At 40.3% G+C, this 13,427-nt stretch overlaps 1 protein-coding gene across 1 annotated transcript in view; it reads left to right on the forward strand.

Annotated features, from left to right (window-relative positions):
• The window catches only part of cacna1bb (calcium channel, voltage-dependent, N type, alpha 1B subunit, b), a 161,422-nt gene that overhangs the window by 101,459 nt on the left and 46,536 nt on the right, over positions 1-13,427 (forward strand). Inside the window, exons 16-25 of the mRNA XM_035668513.1 lie at positions 362-434; positions 727-844; positions 2,698-2,765; positions 2,954-3,060; positions 5,405-5,467; positions 7,993-8,751; positions 9,565-9,770; positions 10,216-10,345; positions 11,940-12,069; positions 12,818-12,877. Of these exons, the coding sequence (XP_035524406.1) occupies positions 362-434; positions 727-844; positions 2,698-2,765; positions 2,954-3,060; positions 5,405-5,467; positions 7,993-8,751; positions 9,565-9,770; positions 10,216-10,345; positions 11,940-12,069; positions 12,818-12,877 (1,714 nt within the window). The remainder of the gene's footprint in view (positions 1-361; positions 435-726; positions 845-2,697; positions 2,766-2,953; positions 3,061-5,404; positions 5,468-7,992; positions 8,752-9,564; positions 9,771-10,215; positions 10,346-11,939; positions 12,070-12,817; positions 12,878-13,427) is intronic.

Below are 13,427 nucleotides of genomic sequence, written 5' to 3' on the forward strand. Positions count from 1 at the left end.
GGGGGGGGGGGGGCATTGTGGATTGACAGTAGAGAATAAAAGTGTTACAGGAGGAGAAAAAGAAGCTGCAGCTGTGACTCAAGGTGTGAATGTGTTTATTTTTATGCTGTGTCATGTTTCTCATGGACAGAAACATGTAGTGAGAGCTCAGCAACAGGTTCCTAACATTATCAATCTGAGTGGTTCCTTGATATTTTTTATTTTAATTATATTTATATTTTTTTAAATAAATAAACATACCTTTCCCTGTATCTTCTCCTGAACTGCAGGTAGATGCCATTAAGAACTGACTGGGACTACATTTTTGTCATTTTCGATTTTCCTCTCTTTGTAATGAGGTTGTCTTGATTTTGAATTTTAGGTTTAACTTTGAAGATGAGACGCCAACGACAAACTTTGATACCTTCCCAGCAGCCATCCTCACTGTGTTCCAGGTAACACACACCTGCACACAGACTCACACAAGGTGCACTTCACACAGTCTGAATAAATGAGAGAATATTGACTTTATGGAAAAAGATTGTTATCCGTCATTTTAATTAGAGGGAATGACTGGTCTGTGTACCTTCTGTCCCCTAATGAGCTTGCTGATAATCCTTCAATTAGTCTGTGCTCATAACCCTTCACTCTGTAAAGTAATTTAATTCTACACTCTGTGCGATTTGCATGATGCTTTACAACCCGCCCGTGTCCCCGGCATCGCTCTGACTCTTTTGTCTTCCTCAGATTCTGACTGGCGAGGACTGGAACGCCGTGATGTACCATGGGATCGAGTCTCAAGGAGGCGTTCGCCGCGGCATGTTCTCCTCCGTCTACTTCATCGTCCTCACGCTCTTTGGAAACTGTATCCTCTTTTACACCTCAAACTGCAGTGTGTGCTCAGCTCCTCTATTTCTTCTTTGCTTTGCATTGAGAGAAGACACTGTCCATTAGGAGTGTGCATCTCTCCTTTCTAAGATGATCCGATACATACATATCTAGATACATGGGCTACGATACAATCCAGGGACGATGCATTTTATTATGGAACAGTTTGGTGTGCGATTTGATGCGATACGATGCAATTTAATACAGTTCTTAACATTTGTTTAATGTAGAGATTTAGTTAAAATAAGCTAATTCTATAAAAGTGACTTTGCTTACCTTTGACCTTGTAGTTAAGTTGTGGCTGAAAAGTGTTTAACATCCCTGTCTTGCGTGTTCTTGCTTGTGCTGGCTGTTAGCATTCACAGACTCCTTGTCGCCTGTGTAGGTGTCACCATGCCATCTCACCAGATGACTGTTAAGATTCGTTGTGCTACTGCTAATGTCACTTACTGCTTAACTGCTGTCCGACAGATCTTAGCGATGGCTAGACTTTTGTCCAACTTTCCTTTCTTCTTATAGAATCCAAATGTCTTCCAAACTTTAGATTTTAGATTTGATGGTGTACTGGAAATCGTGTCGGCGTTGTTGGACATTTATGTTTATGTACCGACCTTGCAAGCCACGCTGTGCTAACGTTACTATCGTTGCTCTTGTCGGGAGACCCTCACATTGACCTTTTACTTTTCATGAGAGTAGAGACGCTGCAGAATAGTTTGTCAAACAATTCATAACTTTAGAATCAGACCTTCGACCAGTTGATGGTACATTTAGATCGATCCAGGGGTTGTATCTATGTTGTTCCATCCATAACGTTAAAACCCATTTCCGCCCCGTATAGGTAACTCTTTACACCCCTACTGTCCATCAACAATGCACTCAAAATCAAGCACATTTTCATTTTTGAGTGTACACATCAGTTGTGGAACTGAAAGCATTTTTCTTGATGGAGACATGAGAGGAAAGCATCAAACAATCACTGGATTTAAAAAGGGGTTTTTCATGACAATCTCCATTTTAGAGGTTGACATTTTGGCCACTGGGTAGCAGTAGTAGAATTACAGTATATTATAATAGTAAGATTTATATAAAGGCTAAAATGAGTGCCCAGCAGGAATAATGTTGCAAACCCTCTGTGGGACAGTGGGACATTTATCTTTTCTTTCATTAAGTCACCTTTCAACTACAGCTTCTGTTAGTTCATGTACTCTAACAGGTGTTACTGTGGGAAATATATGATAACAATATGAACATATCTTTAAAATTAAGCTCCACCGTCTGTTATTCACATCACTGTTATTTTCAATAAATAAACTGAGGATTGGCAAGTTTATCCATGTTAAGTTGAGTGGAGGGGGAATGATTGTTTGATTTATTGCTGCAGTAATTGTTGGTTGTGACGGACCAAGTTTTAGTTGCTGTAAAGTTGGACATCAGTTTTGCAGCGAGAACATGTGCCTTCTTTTGTATTGTGCACAACGACAAATTAAGCTCATTGTCATAAATGACAATGACCCCTGGCTGCTCCTGACAGGTGAGGACACCTCTGGAGCTCTCCTAAAAGTTTTTTTTTTTATTTCTAGTTCCATAGGAGCAAAAATGCAGCACTTTCTTGGCCAGTTAGGATCAATTTCTTACTCTAAGAGACTTGATAAATGCAGAGCCTGAACTGCAGTTGCCTAGATATCCTGTTCGGGACTGAAATATTGTCTGTGATCTGACAGGAAGACTGGTTAGGGCCTGCTCCTAGTTTGGTGAAGAAAAACACTGCATATGTCATCACAGGATACATACTGTACATCTGTATTTTCTCCTGAGTTCTGCTTTATTCAGACACCCTCCTGAATGTCTTTTTGGCTATCGCTGTCGATAACCTCGCGAATGCACAGGAACTGACCAAGGTAGGCTGGCTCAGACTGTCTGAATGTTGCATTTGAAAACACATTAATGAGACATATGATGCAATATAGATAGTTCTAGGTTTCTACTTTATGGTCAAATTTGTCAAACCCGAGAAAAGCCCATGCATGTGCACAGGGCATCGACATCATTACACACAATTTTATGTCTTGGTTCTCACTGGCTGAAGGATGAAGAGGAGCAGGAGGAGGCAGCCAATAAGAAGCTCGCCCTTCAGAAGGCTTTAGAGGTGAAAGAAGTCAGTCCAATGTCAGCGGCTAACATCTCAATCGCTGCGTAAGTTTGCGAGTATCTCTCTCCCCTGACAGCAGCTCTGTTCACCCACACAGGAGATAAATGTCCTTTTGTCATTCAGTGTTTTGTCTTGCTTTATGTTCTTCCCTCCCAGTCTCAAATGTCTGTGTATATACGTACTGTGATTGATATACGTTCTGGACTTCTCTTCATCAACTCCCATTATGAGAGTGCTCCTGTGGTGTTTCCTGGTTATATTATCTACCTTCCTCAGTAGTAGAAGCAATTAAGGAGGCCCCAGTCAACAACATGTTAGTTTCCACAAGTCATTTTTATTTTATTTTTTTTATTAATTTCACAGACACAAGCCTGTTTCTCCCTTAAAGCCATAATCTACATGTTAACACATTGTGATGGCGTTTTGGAAGGATTTATGGAACAGGAATGACAAAATGTCTGATTTGCTTCATGACTGGTTGAAAATAAGATCTTTCAATGCTTCATTCAACGTCTTATCCATTCAGTCTCATTACCTGCTGCCAAAATGGAATTTAATTTTCAGAACGGCTCCAACCTAAACCTAAATTTCTAAAGCAANNTGTTCTAGTATGTCATTACTACAAAAAGTCAGCTCTCAATAAGCGGCTCTCCAGAATAAACAGTTTTTGGCTAATGGGATTTAAAAGTTAGACAATTCCTGAATTATATTTCTAAGAGCTGTCTTCAATAAAGTGTATTTAAATGGCTTACTAACAGTAAACTAGTAGATAACAAAGAGGGGGAAATTACACTAATAACTGCAAATACTCAGTGTTGTTACTGATGATGAGATTGGGAATGTAAAAGTTCTATTAGGCCACCTCTACTCCAATATACAGACAAATAAATAACAAAGTGTAATTTAAAATATAGAAAATCTTTATAAATATGTTATCAGGGAAGAAAAATTATTTAGCATTTTTAATCAGGCCTCAAGAATACACAGAGAGTTTTCTTATTTGTTTACAAGAAAGCTCTACAGGATACCTTTAATTCAAAACCATTATGGATAGTGGCTTTAATACTAATTTACCAAATTAATAATATGATAAAACTAAGCATCTACTTCTGCACAGATTCCAATTAAGAATGTTATGGTATATCTATTTTTTTATCCCCTGGACTTGTGTTGAAAGAAAGAGGAAACAGATGAACAGAGAGACGGCAGAGGCTACATGAGTTTTACAGTATGAACAAGATAGAAAAAAAACGTAATCTCTGCTGTCAGAAGTTCCCATCTTCTCTAATATGATAATGACAGGGATGTCTTTATATACCCAGATAGTTCCTGTCACGCTAAAACTTTTGACCCGCCCCCTCTCCACCGCAAGCCTGTGATTGACAGGTCCGGGGTCTAGTGTCAACGCAGAAATTAACTGCGCCTCCAAATTCAACCTATTTTTAGAGCCTGGATGAACACTGAAATTATGAGAGTCTGTCAAGAGGAAGCTGGTGTGAAAACTGGAGCCTTTTTTTCATCCTTATCAGTGATTAATTGCTGCAATATGTAAAGCTGGACGTTAAAACCAGTTTCTCTGATACCCACCCAGTCAGTTAATGTGGGGAAAAAAACACTAATGCACATAGTCTATATTCGATTGTGTTTTATTTAATTCTGTGCAGCCCTTTATGTGACAGCCCTCTATTCATTTGACAAAGTGGTTATCTTTGATTCACACTCGCTCCTTAATTGCTGTCCTCCTCACCAAGAAATAGGTCAATTAGACTGTAGAGAATGATCACTGGGTAGCTAACTTTCAAATCTTTTCCTTTTCTGTGTCTTACTGTTATTATGTGATCCTGTGCATTACTGTCAGCGTCCTCAGAATATTTGTTATTTTTTTTTTTTTTTTACATTGAACAGTGTGGTGACACTATAGTGGGCGAGCTCATAAATAACTTTTTATTTTAAATGAACTGTTTTATGTGCATGTGTACTGGTTCAGAAATACACAGGGTTTCATTACAAAATGACTAGAGCTTTATGAGAAAAAAGAACCCCAGAAAATTCCTGTTAAAAATTATTTAACAATCTGAATATATTGAATACTTTTCTTTTACAATAATTTTTGCTATTCCTATTCCTATTATTTGAATGGTAGTAACTTCTGCTTTTCTTGTTTTGGAATGAAACTCCTGAACTGTTTTCAGTTTCAGTTTTTTGTCATTATGAAATGTCTCTGCTAACGAACACGCTTTTGTTGCTGTTGTGTTATTGAAGTAGTTGCACAGATTAGTCCTTTACTGTAAGACAGGAGGGGACAGGTGGACAGACAGACTGACGGTCCACCTGTCCCCTTCGGATTTGTGTCTCATTTTTTCTTTTGTTTTTGTTCTGCATGTACAGTTTTGTAAAGCAAAATCGAGATGCACTCTCTCGCAGGTCGTCCATCAACAGCATTCAGTCACCGTGAGTTATCACTCTCTGTTACAATATTTTCCTCCTCCTCTCCTTTCCTTGGTTGCTCTCCTCTCTTCTCCTCTCCTTTTTGGTTATCACCTACCCTTATCTCTATTTTCTATGTCTTCTCTTTCCCTCTCCTTTACTCATTTCCTCGTCCCGTCATCTCTTTCCTCCTCTTCCCGCTTTTCCTCCCCCCTTCCTCTTTCCTTTTGTCCCATCCTGTCTTTTTACCTCCTTGTTTCCTTTCCTCTCTTTACTTCTCCGTGTCTCCTCTCCTCTCTTTTTCCTCTGGACCTGCATAAAACTAAATTGTAGCTCATGTCTTCATTGCTAGTAAAGTGAAATGTATTTAGGATTCTTATAAAAAAAGAGAAACAAGCAATCACAAAATGCTTCATAGAGCGAAAAAATGCAATTACATGCAAATAGCACAAACCCATAATACATTTGAAGCTACGAGGACAGTGTGAGGGTAATTTTAAGTGTAAATCGCTGATACATAAACACAGTTATGCTTCCCTCTGGCCTTAACCAACCACTGTGTACTTTGTTTATGGCTGCAGCTCCTCTGTGTTGGTGCCTACAGTAATTCATCTTCCGCTCTGTGTTCTCTGAAGTAAATAATTTGTGTATAAATGTTTAATTTCTCTGAGCGTAGCCATCACCGCAGGCAGTTTGACGTTTCCAGTCTGTTTGTTATCGTAGACCCCAGGACATCACTTTCAAAGAGAATATGAGCCCAGGACAAAATTAAACGGCCAGCTGTAAGTTTGCTCCCCTGCCCGGCGATCTGTTGTCTCAATCAATTAAAGTGCAGACGGAAGGCCAGAGACGCTTATTTAACATCTCACCTCTTTGAGATAACATGTGATTATAACCGGAACTAACTGTGTGTTTCTTTGACGTTGCCCTCAGTGTGTTTTTCAGTGTGTGCATGTGCTTTGTTAATATCTCAAAATAATCGTTCCTCAGTGTTACGTCTCTCATTTTCCTTTCTGTAGACATATAAACACTACTTGTACGTCTGTAGCTCACCTGTCCGTGGACGCCTGTCCTGTGTCCTCTGTGTCTTCTGTCTGTCTTTTAGGAGTTATTCTGTCTACTCCTCCCCCGCCCGACGAATCTTGAGGTACAGGTGACCAGATGGAACAAACTTAACTAACCCATAAAACCCCATGTAAATAAATCATACTGTGCAGAAACAGAAACCGTATGCAATGCCTTCCTACATGATAGATGGAAATATGGTTTTTGTCTCTTCTCACTTATGTAGAGAACCCCATGTTCAAAATCTCATTTCACTCGTTAGTGTGATCTCTTACCACGTTCTTCTCAACTCGGGAATCAGCTCGTTGTTATCCTTAAAGGCATACTATCCAGAAATCTTTCCCGGTTCAAAAAGCAAGGGAAAGAGAGAGAGAACAGTGGTGGTTAAGCAAGCTGGAAGGTCAATAAAGAGAAGGAGCAGCGTTAGCAAAAACAAAGAAAATACTGCATAATATGCCTTTAAAGAAGATACATGTTGGGAATGGCCATCGCACATAGCACGTTTTTCCTGCCTGCCCCATTTACACATGACCTGAGTCAAACAGAAGTTGAAAAATGATTTCTGTTTCAGATCAGCAAGCTTTGCCACATGACGTGTCAGACAATTCTTACTTATGACTGTAGCTGTGAAGCTGAAATAATAATAAAAAGTATGTTTCACAGTACAAAACATAGTTACATTGTGAAAAAAACAAAAACTAAATAAACAGAAATGCCCAGTCTGTATTCTTCACACAAGTTGTATTTCACGTGGTGACTCATAGCTACTAATAGCTGTTATTATTCTTCCAAGGTTGGACCTGAAAAATGTGAACCTGTCTTTTAAGTCTCATTTTTGATAGGCAGAGTGTCTAAGGGAAAGACTCTGCATGAATTGTTGTTATAAGATAAACACCACACCTGATAGTTGGTGCAGATTAAATCAATTTAATACATATAAAATGTCCTTACCCCATAGTATCTCTTTATGGATGGTATTCATTGGTCAGTTTATCCCAGAAGTGTGACTGAATTATTTTTATGCCTGTAAAAAAAAGCCAGGTGGGAAGACTGAGAATAAGGTACTGGCCTCCCGTGATCAGGTCATGTCGTGACAACAAAATGTGAATGTGATCCTACCATCATAATTGCTGGGAAATAAAAAATAATGATATTTTGCAGTGGAAATTTGAGCTACTTCTCCATATAACAGTCAAGCATGGTAAGTGAAAGCTATACCATGGTGAACATTTGTGTTGAAGCATCCATAGGCCACATCATGTCTGGTTCTTTAGCTAACTTACTGTACTTTTGTCACAGGCTTGATGACTAGAATTAAATAGAATGATCGGTGTAGCTATGGATGAAACTGTGGATGGTGATGTTCAACCAAATCCCATACATAAAAGAACCCAATGAGTAGAGAAAAGCGAGACATGTCATAGTTTTTCATAGTTTTTCATTATCACATGATCTTTTCCTGTGGGTTTGATTCCTGTGTGCAGTAAGGAGCAACAGCGGTCAGCAAAAGCCATGTCAGTGTGGGAGCAGAGGACCAACCAGCTGAGGAGACACAACATGAGGGCGAGCAGTGAGGCCTTGTTCAATGAGCTCGACCCCGAGGAGCGCCTCCGGGTGTCCTCCGCCCTCCACCTGCACCCTGACATGAAGACTCACCTGGACCGACCGCTCGTGGTGGAGGCCAGAGACGGTGACAAACCCAGCAGGCCTCCCGAAGGAGGACGGGAAGAGGCAGGGGATCTACAGCAGGACGGGTCTGGAGACAACTTCCACACACACTCCAGGAAGCATCACCGGCACCGCGAGAAGAACGGGGAGAGCAGGGAGGGAGGCGACGGCCTGGGAGGAGGGAGGCACCACACCCATCACAGCCGGAGCAGAGATCACAACGGCGACAGTGGCCAGATAAAAGAGAGGAGAGGGGAGAGCAAACACAGCCGTGATGGAGGGCAGGGTCACAGGCACCACCACCAGGCAGGCTCCCCTGAGGAGGAGGCCAATGACGTGCGAGGAGCAGGAGAAGAAAGGGGACATCGCCACCATCACTCCCATCGTCCACTAAAAGAGGGAAATGGGATGATAGCAAATGGTGCACAGGGAGAGCGCAGGGGGAAGGGGGGAGGAGGAGGAGGAGGGGATAGTAATGGAGAGAGGAAGGGACGCTGCTCTCGTATGGTCAGAGCTCATTCCACACTGGATGGAGACGACTGCAATAGGAACAAGAATGGAACCAAAGGTCAATGGTAAGACTGCAGACGTTTTATTCAATACATCAACAAGATGTTTATTTATTTATATATTTCTAAGCTGGGTCTTGATTTTTACTTAACCTATTACACACCACACTTTATTACCTTTTATTGTTGATGTTTTTTCTGTTAAAGGACAAAACTGAAATTGATTAGTGATATGTTAGCATAACAAGTCCTTGCTTGCATAGTTTTTGCCAATTGCACCATTGGCAAAAACTATGCAAGCAAGACTTGTGGTTGCAAGATGGTTGTAATAATAATGAAAAAAAAAAGAAAGAAATGTTTTCACTAAATGGCAGTTCATAATATCGCTTCTCTCACCAAAGTTAAAAAAACTGATCTGGAAGCATCAAATTTCTCTGAACTTTTCACCAGAATGAATACATTTGAGGTGAGAAAGCAGTTGCATAGTCTTGCTTCATTTTATATTTCCATTGCCTGTTTTGAGTATTTGTACAAGAGGTACAGGCATAACAGTACTATGTAATTTAAACACTACTACAGCTTGACAGCTCTCTGATGGGCCTGCATCTGACTGCGCCTAATTAACTCTCTAGTGAATTTTTTTGACTTAAATTTCATATTCTAAGACACTATTTGCTTCTGTTTGCTATTATACATACGTTAACAGCATATAACCGAGTGTTTGGGTAACAGTAAGTTTACTTCTAGTTTGTTGCCACATAGGTTGTGGTCCGTTTCCCAGAGGGACAGATATGGATCTAATTTGGCAGAAAAAGCTTGAAGCTCGCTGAGAGCACAGTATAATGATGCCTGTGATAAAATACACATCTCTTTCCCCAGGGAGAGGCAACCAGATGCTGTGGAAGACGGCTTTGCCTCCAGTCCTCTGCGGCCAATGCAGAGTAGCCTGAGTCTTGGAGAAAAACAAGAGGATGCTGACAACCAGAAAAACTCCACCAGGGCCAGCCAGGCTGGCCTCAACAGCAACGCCATCCACATCCCTGTCACCATCACTGCCCCACCTGGAGAAACCACCATTATACCCAGTGAGTACGACATGTCACGTCAAGTGGGGAATGAAAAGTTTTTGCCATTTTTCAGTTAGAAGCCTAATCTTATTATATTATTTCCAGTAGTCATCACTTTATAGCACAGTCATTAAGGGTAATTAGGACTAATTAAGAATATCACCACAGCCCCAAATCACAGCAAAGAAATTAATGAGTAAAATCTTATCACATACTGTGTTTTTAACTGATCTTACATGACGCAATGCTTCTATCTCAGTAATACTATAGCTACAGCTTTTCTTTGAATGATCAACCAACAAACTTAATCAAGTTTTTGATGATACATTTTTATAAATGCAGACATTAAATACACTCATAAAACAACTACATAGGCCAATAGCCTGCATTTTGATTTCACAGAAAAAAATGTGACAAATGTTCATCTTTGAGCTAAATGATTGTATTTATTTTTCCACACCAGTGAACAACATCGACTGCGACAACTTCCAACTCAGCGAAGAGAAGAAAGATCTGGAGGAGGAGGAGGCGGCTAATGGGCCTCGGCAGATCCTTCCCTACAGCTCTATGTTCATCTTCGGGCAAACAAACCCGTAAGTCATAACTGGGAGGTGATTGAGAGGAGTGATGTGGAATAAGATTGATAGTTTGGGATGAATTAAGAACAATAAAAAGTTAATAAAACCCGGTCACGATTAGGGTTTTACCATGTACAGTGGGGAAAACTCACAGCACAAGGTTACTGCAAGTTGTACATGTATTAGTTTTCTCACACAAAATTATTGAATTCAGTCAGTATGTCAAAGCAATCATTAAAATAAATTATACATTTAATGTGCTGCTTATTCCTGTACTCTCTTCATCCTCATTTCTTCACAAAATATGTCAGACATACCTTCATTACTTAATTAAATCCTATATATTTGGGATAATCAACAGAAATCATTGTATAAAAAACTAACTCCTCATTTGTATTTAATATAGACCAGAAAAGATGAAAGAATATTCAATTTCAACTTGTTTGTTCATCTGAAAATGTCACTTGTTTCGGTGTGAAGTCTGGTGCATTGCCAATGGACAGCAGGCGGCATGGGTACTTTGTGGACTGATCCTCTGGTTTCAAAAAGTGGTTATCAGGATGTCCTCTCTCAGGTAGTGAAGGAGCCACAGCCAGTGCATCAGATTGAGTGAAACCAATAACATCAAAATGAGCTTAACTCTAAGCACAGTGCTGGCTCCAGAAGTCCTGACAGGGCCTAAACTCTCCTGTTATCCGGAGATTGGTGAAATACTGCCGTTGTAACACTCATGACCAACAGTGTGTTGAGGGTTTCCCTGGGGAACAAGATGGTATTCTCTAACGACTTCATCTCAGGGAGAGTGAGCCCTAATTAAATAGCAATCCTGGTAGATTACTTTGTCGTGTAAACACTGTATTACTGCTTACCTTGTAATCATCACGAAAAAAGATAAGATACTTGCCAGTCTGATAACTTTCCAGGGATTTAAAAAAAAATGTCTCAGAGTATTGTATGTCTCATAATGCCTGTGAAGGAATCTGTGCAATTTAGAGATTCTGGCCTTCTTGGCATGTCTTGGTGGCATCCTGGAGAAAGTGCAGCTATTCCACAGTTCTGCTGCAAGACCTGATTTCTCACATAGGCAATGACAGAGAAACCTGATGGCAAGAATGGGCTCTGTGATTTGAACCCGAGTGGTGACATTTTATTGCACTTCTGTGCCTGTTATGGATTGTCCATTAAGAAATTCAAGTTTAAGCAAAAGGTATAACACCTAATGTCCAAAGATGGATGTTTCAATTTATAGTCATAATGTCAGTTCTGCAGCTGAAAGTCTTGCATAGTTGCATGAAGCAAGAAGTAGACTAGAGTCAGAGCTATGTCTCTCCCTTATGCTGATGATGTAGTCCTGTTTTCTTTAGTAAACCATAATCTCAAATCTGAGGCCATGGCACTCGGCTGGAAAATGATGGGTTGGTGCCCCAAGGGAACAAGTATCTCAAGATCTTTTTTATGAGTGAGCAAAAAAGTAGATGTACCAGACTGTCGTGGTGATGAGGGAGCCGATACTGAAGATGAAGGTCTTGCTGATCCATGTCCACTTCTGTGCATTATTTTGACAAGGATCTGTCGCTCCTCTGTATCTTGTGTGTGTGTGGCCTTGCAGGGTGCGGCGGCTGTGTCACTACGTGGTCAACCTACGCTACTTTGAAATGTGCATCCTGATGGTCATTACCATGAGCAGCATCGCTCTGGCAGCCGAGGACCCCGTGCAAGCTAATGCCCCACGCAACAACGTGAGTCAGACTGACATCTAGACTTCATAAATAAACATCTGGAAGTACACAACAAACACGCTGGTTGTTAGACATACAGTCACACAAACCAGTATCTGAAAATGTGCATGCTCAAACAAGCGCATGAGGATTCATGCACAAATATGTCTCATTTGGGTTGACAGGCTGATTCATTCAGTTCTTCCTAACAGAGCTTGACAGTTTGTCCAGGTTGAGGAACAAAGGATAGAAAACACAAAAACAATCTTTTTTAAAGCAATCTTTGTCAAACAATGTCACTCATTGAGAAATGTGCTAATAAAACAATGCATGTGGTGCATGTCCAGTTTGGCAAAATGTTTCTGTACTCTTTATATTCCTGAATAGCAGGTTAGCCCATGTTGGGAATAAGGAGGTAATACAAGTACACAGACACGTGACTTGAGTTTTAGCATTTTGACAGACAAGCACAACTAATTTGTATTCTAGTCAAGGGCACAGAGGGAATCTGAGGTGATGTGCGTGTGCATGCTGTTTATTCATGTGTGTGTGCTTGTGTGGGCGTTCAGGAAATGTTAGTGCAGGGGAGTGCAAAGCTGACAGAGCTTGAGACCTCTGACAGGGCAGAGGAACATGTTGTGCATATCTGGTCCATTCACACAGACACACACACACATACAGGCTTCTAAAGTGTCTTAAAAGTGTCTAAATCTGTCACCGGATCTGTTGACGAGTCATCTCACAGGATAGTTTCTTACACTTTTTACAGGTTCTCAAGTATCTGGATTATGTCTTTACCGGAGTCTTCACTTTTGAGATGGTGATTAAGGTGAGAATGCTGTGGAAGTGAAGACACACTTTCATTTGAGCTCTAAAAACCAGCTAAGCAAGATTTTGGTAATTTGCATGTTAAAAAAAATTATTTATATAATTTGATTGGGCTATATGTGTTTGAAAATTTTAACTTTTTGAGATGTTAGGTTACATGATAATGATTTTCATCGAATAAATATTTAGATTAGAGGATAGATTTAGAGGTAATTTTAAATCAAACTGCTTTTTCTAGCCGTCTATTGATCTGCAAATCCCTAAATCTGTTTTTACTGGGAGGGCTACACTAGCTCACAGCGGACAGCATTATCATGTCACAGGCTTTACTGACTTGGTTTGTGGTTTTACATTTCTTACTTGTGATAACACTCCTGTTTCCAAATGCTTTAGTGGCAGTGGAAAGGAAAGGAACTAAATATTAAAACGATAAAAAGATTTTCATGAGCTAAGAAGGAAGGAGGTCAGAAAATGTTTCTAGAAGAGGCCTTAAAGCTGGGGTTGGTAATCTTGGAAAGCTAGCGAGAGAGCTAGCAAGGTTTGAAAATAGC

The sequence above is a fragment of the Morone saxatilis genome, unplaced genomic scaffold, assembly GCF_004916995.1.
Source record: "Morone saxatilis isolate NCDOM2014 unplaced genomic scaffold, NCSU_SB_2.0 Contig21, whole genome shotgun sequence".
Classification (NCBI taxonomy): Eukaryota; Metazoa; Chordata; class Actinopteri; family Moronidae; genus Morone; species Morone saxatilis.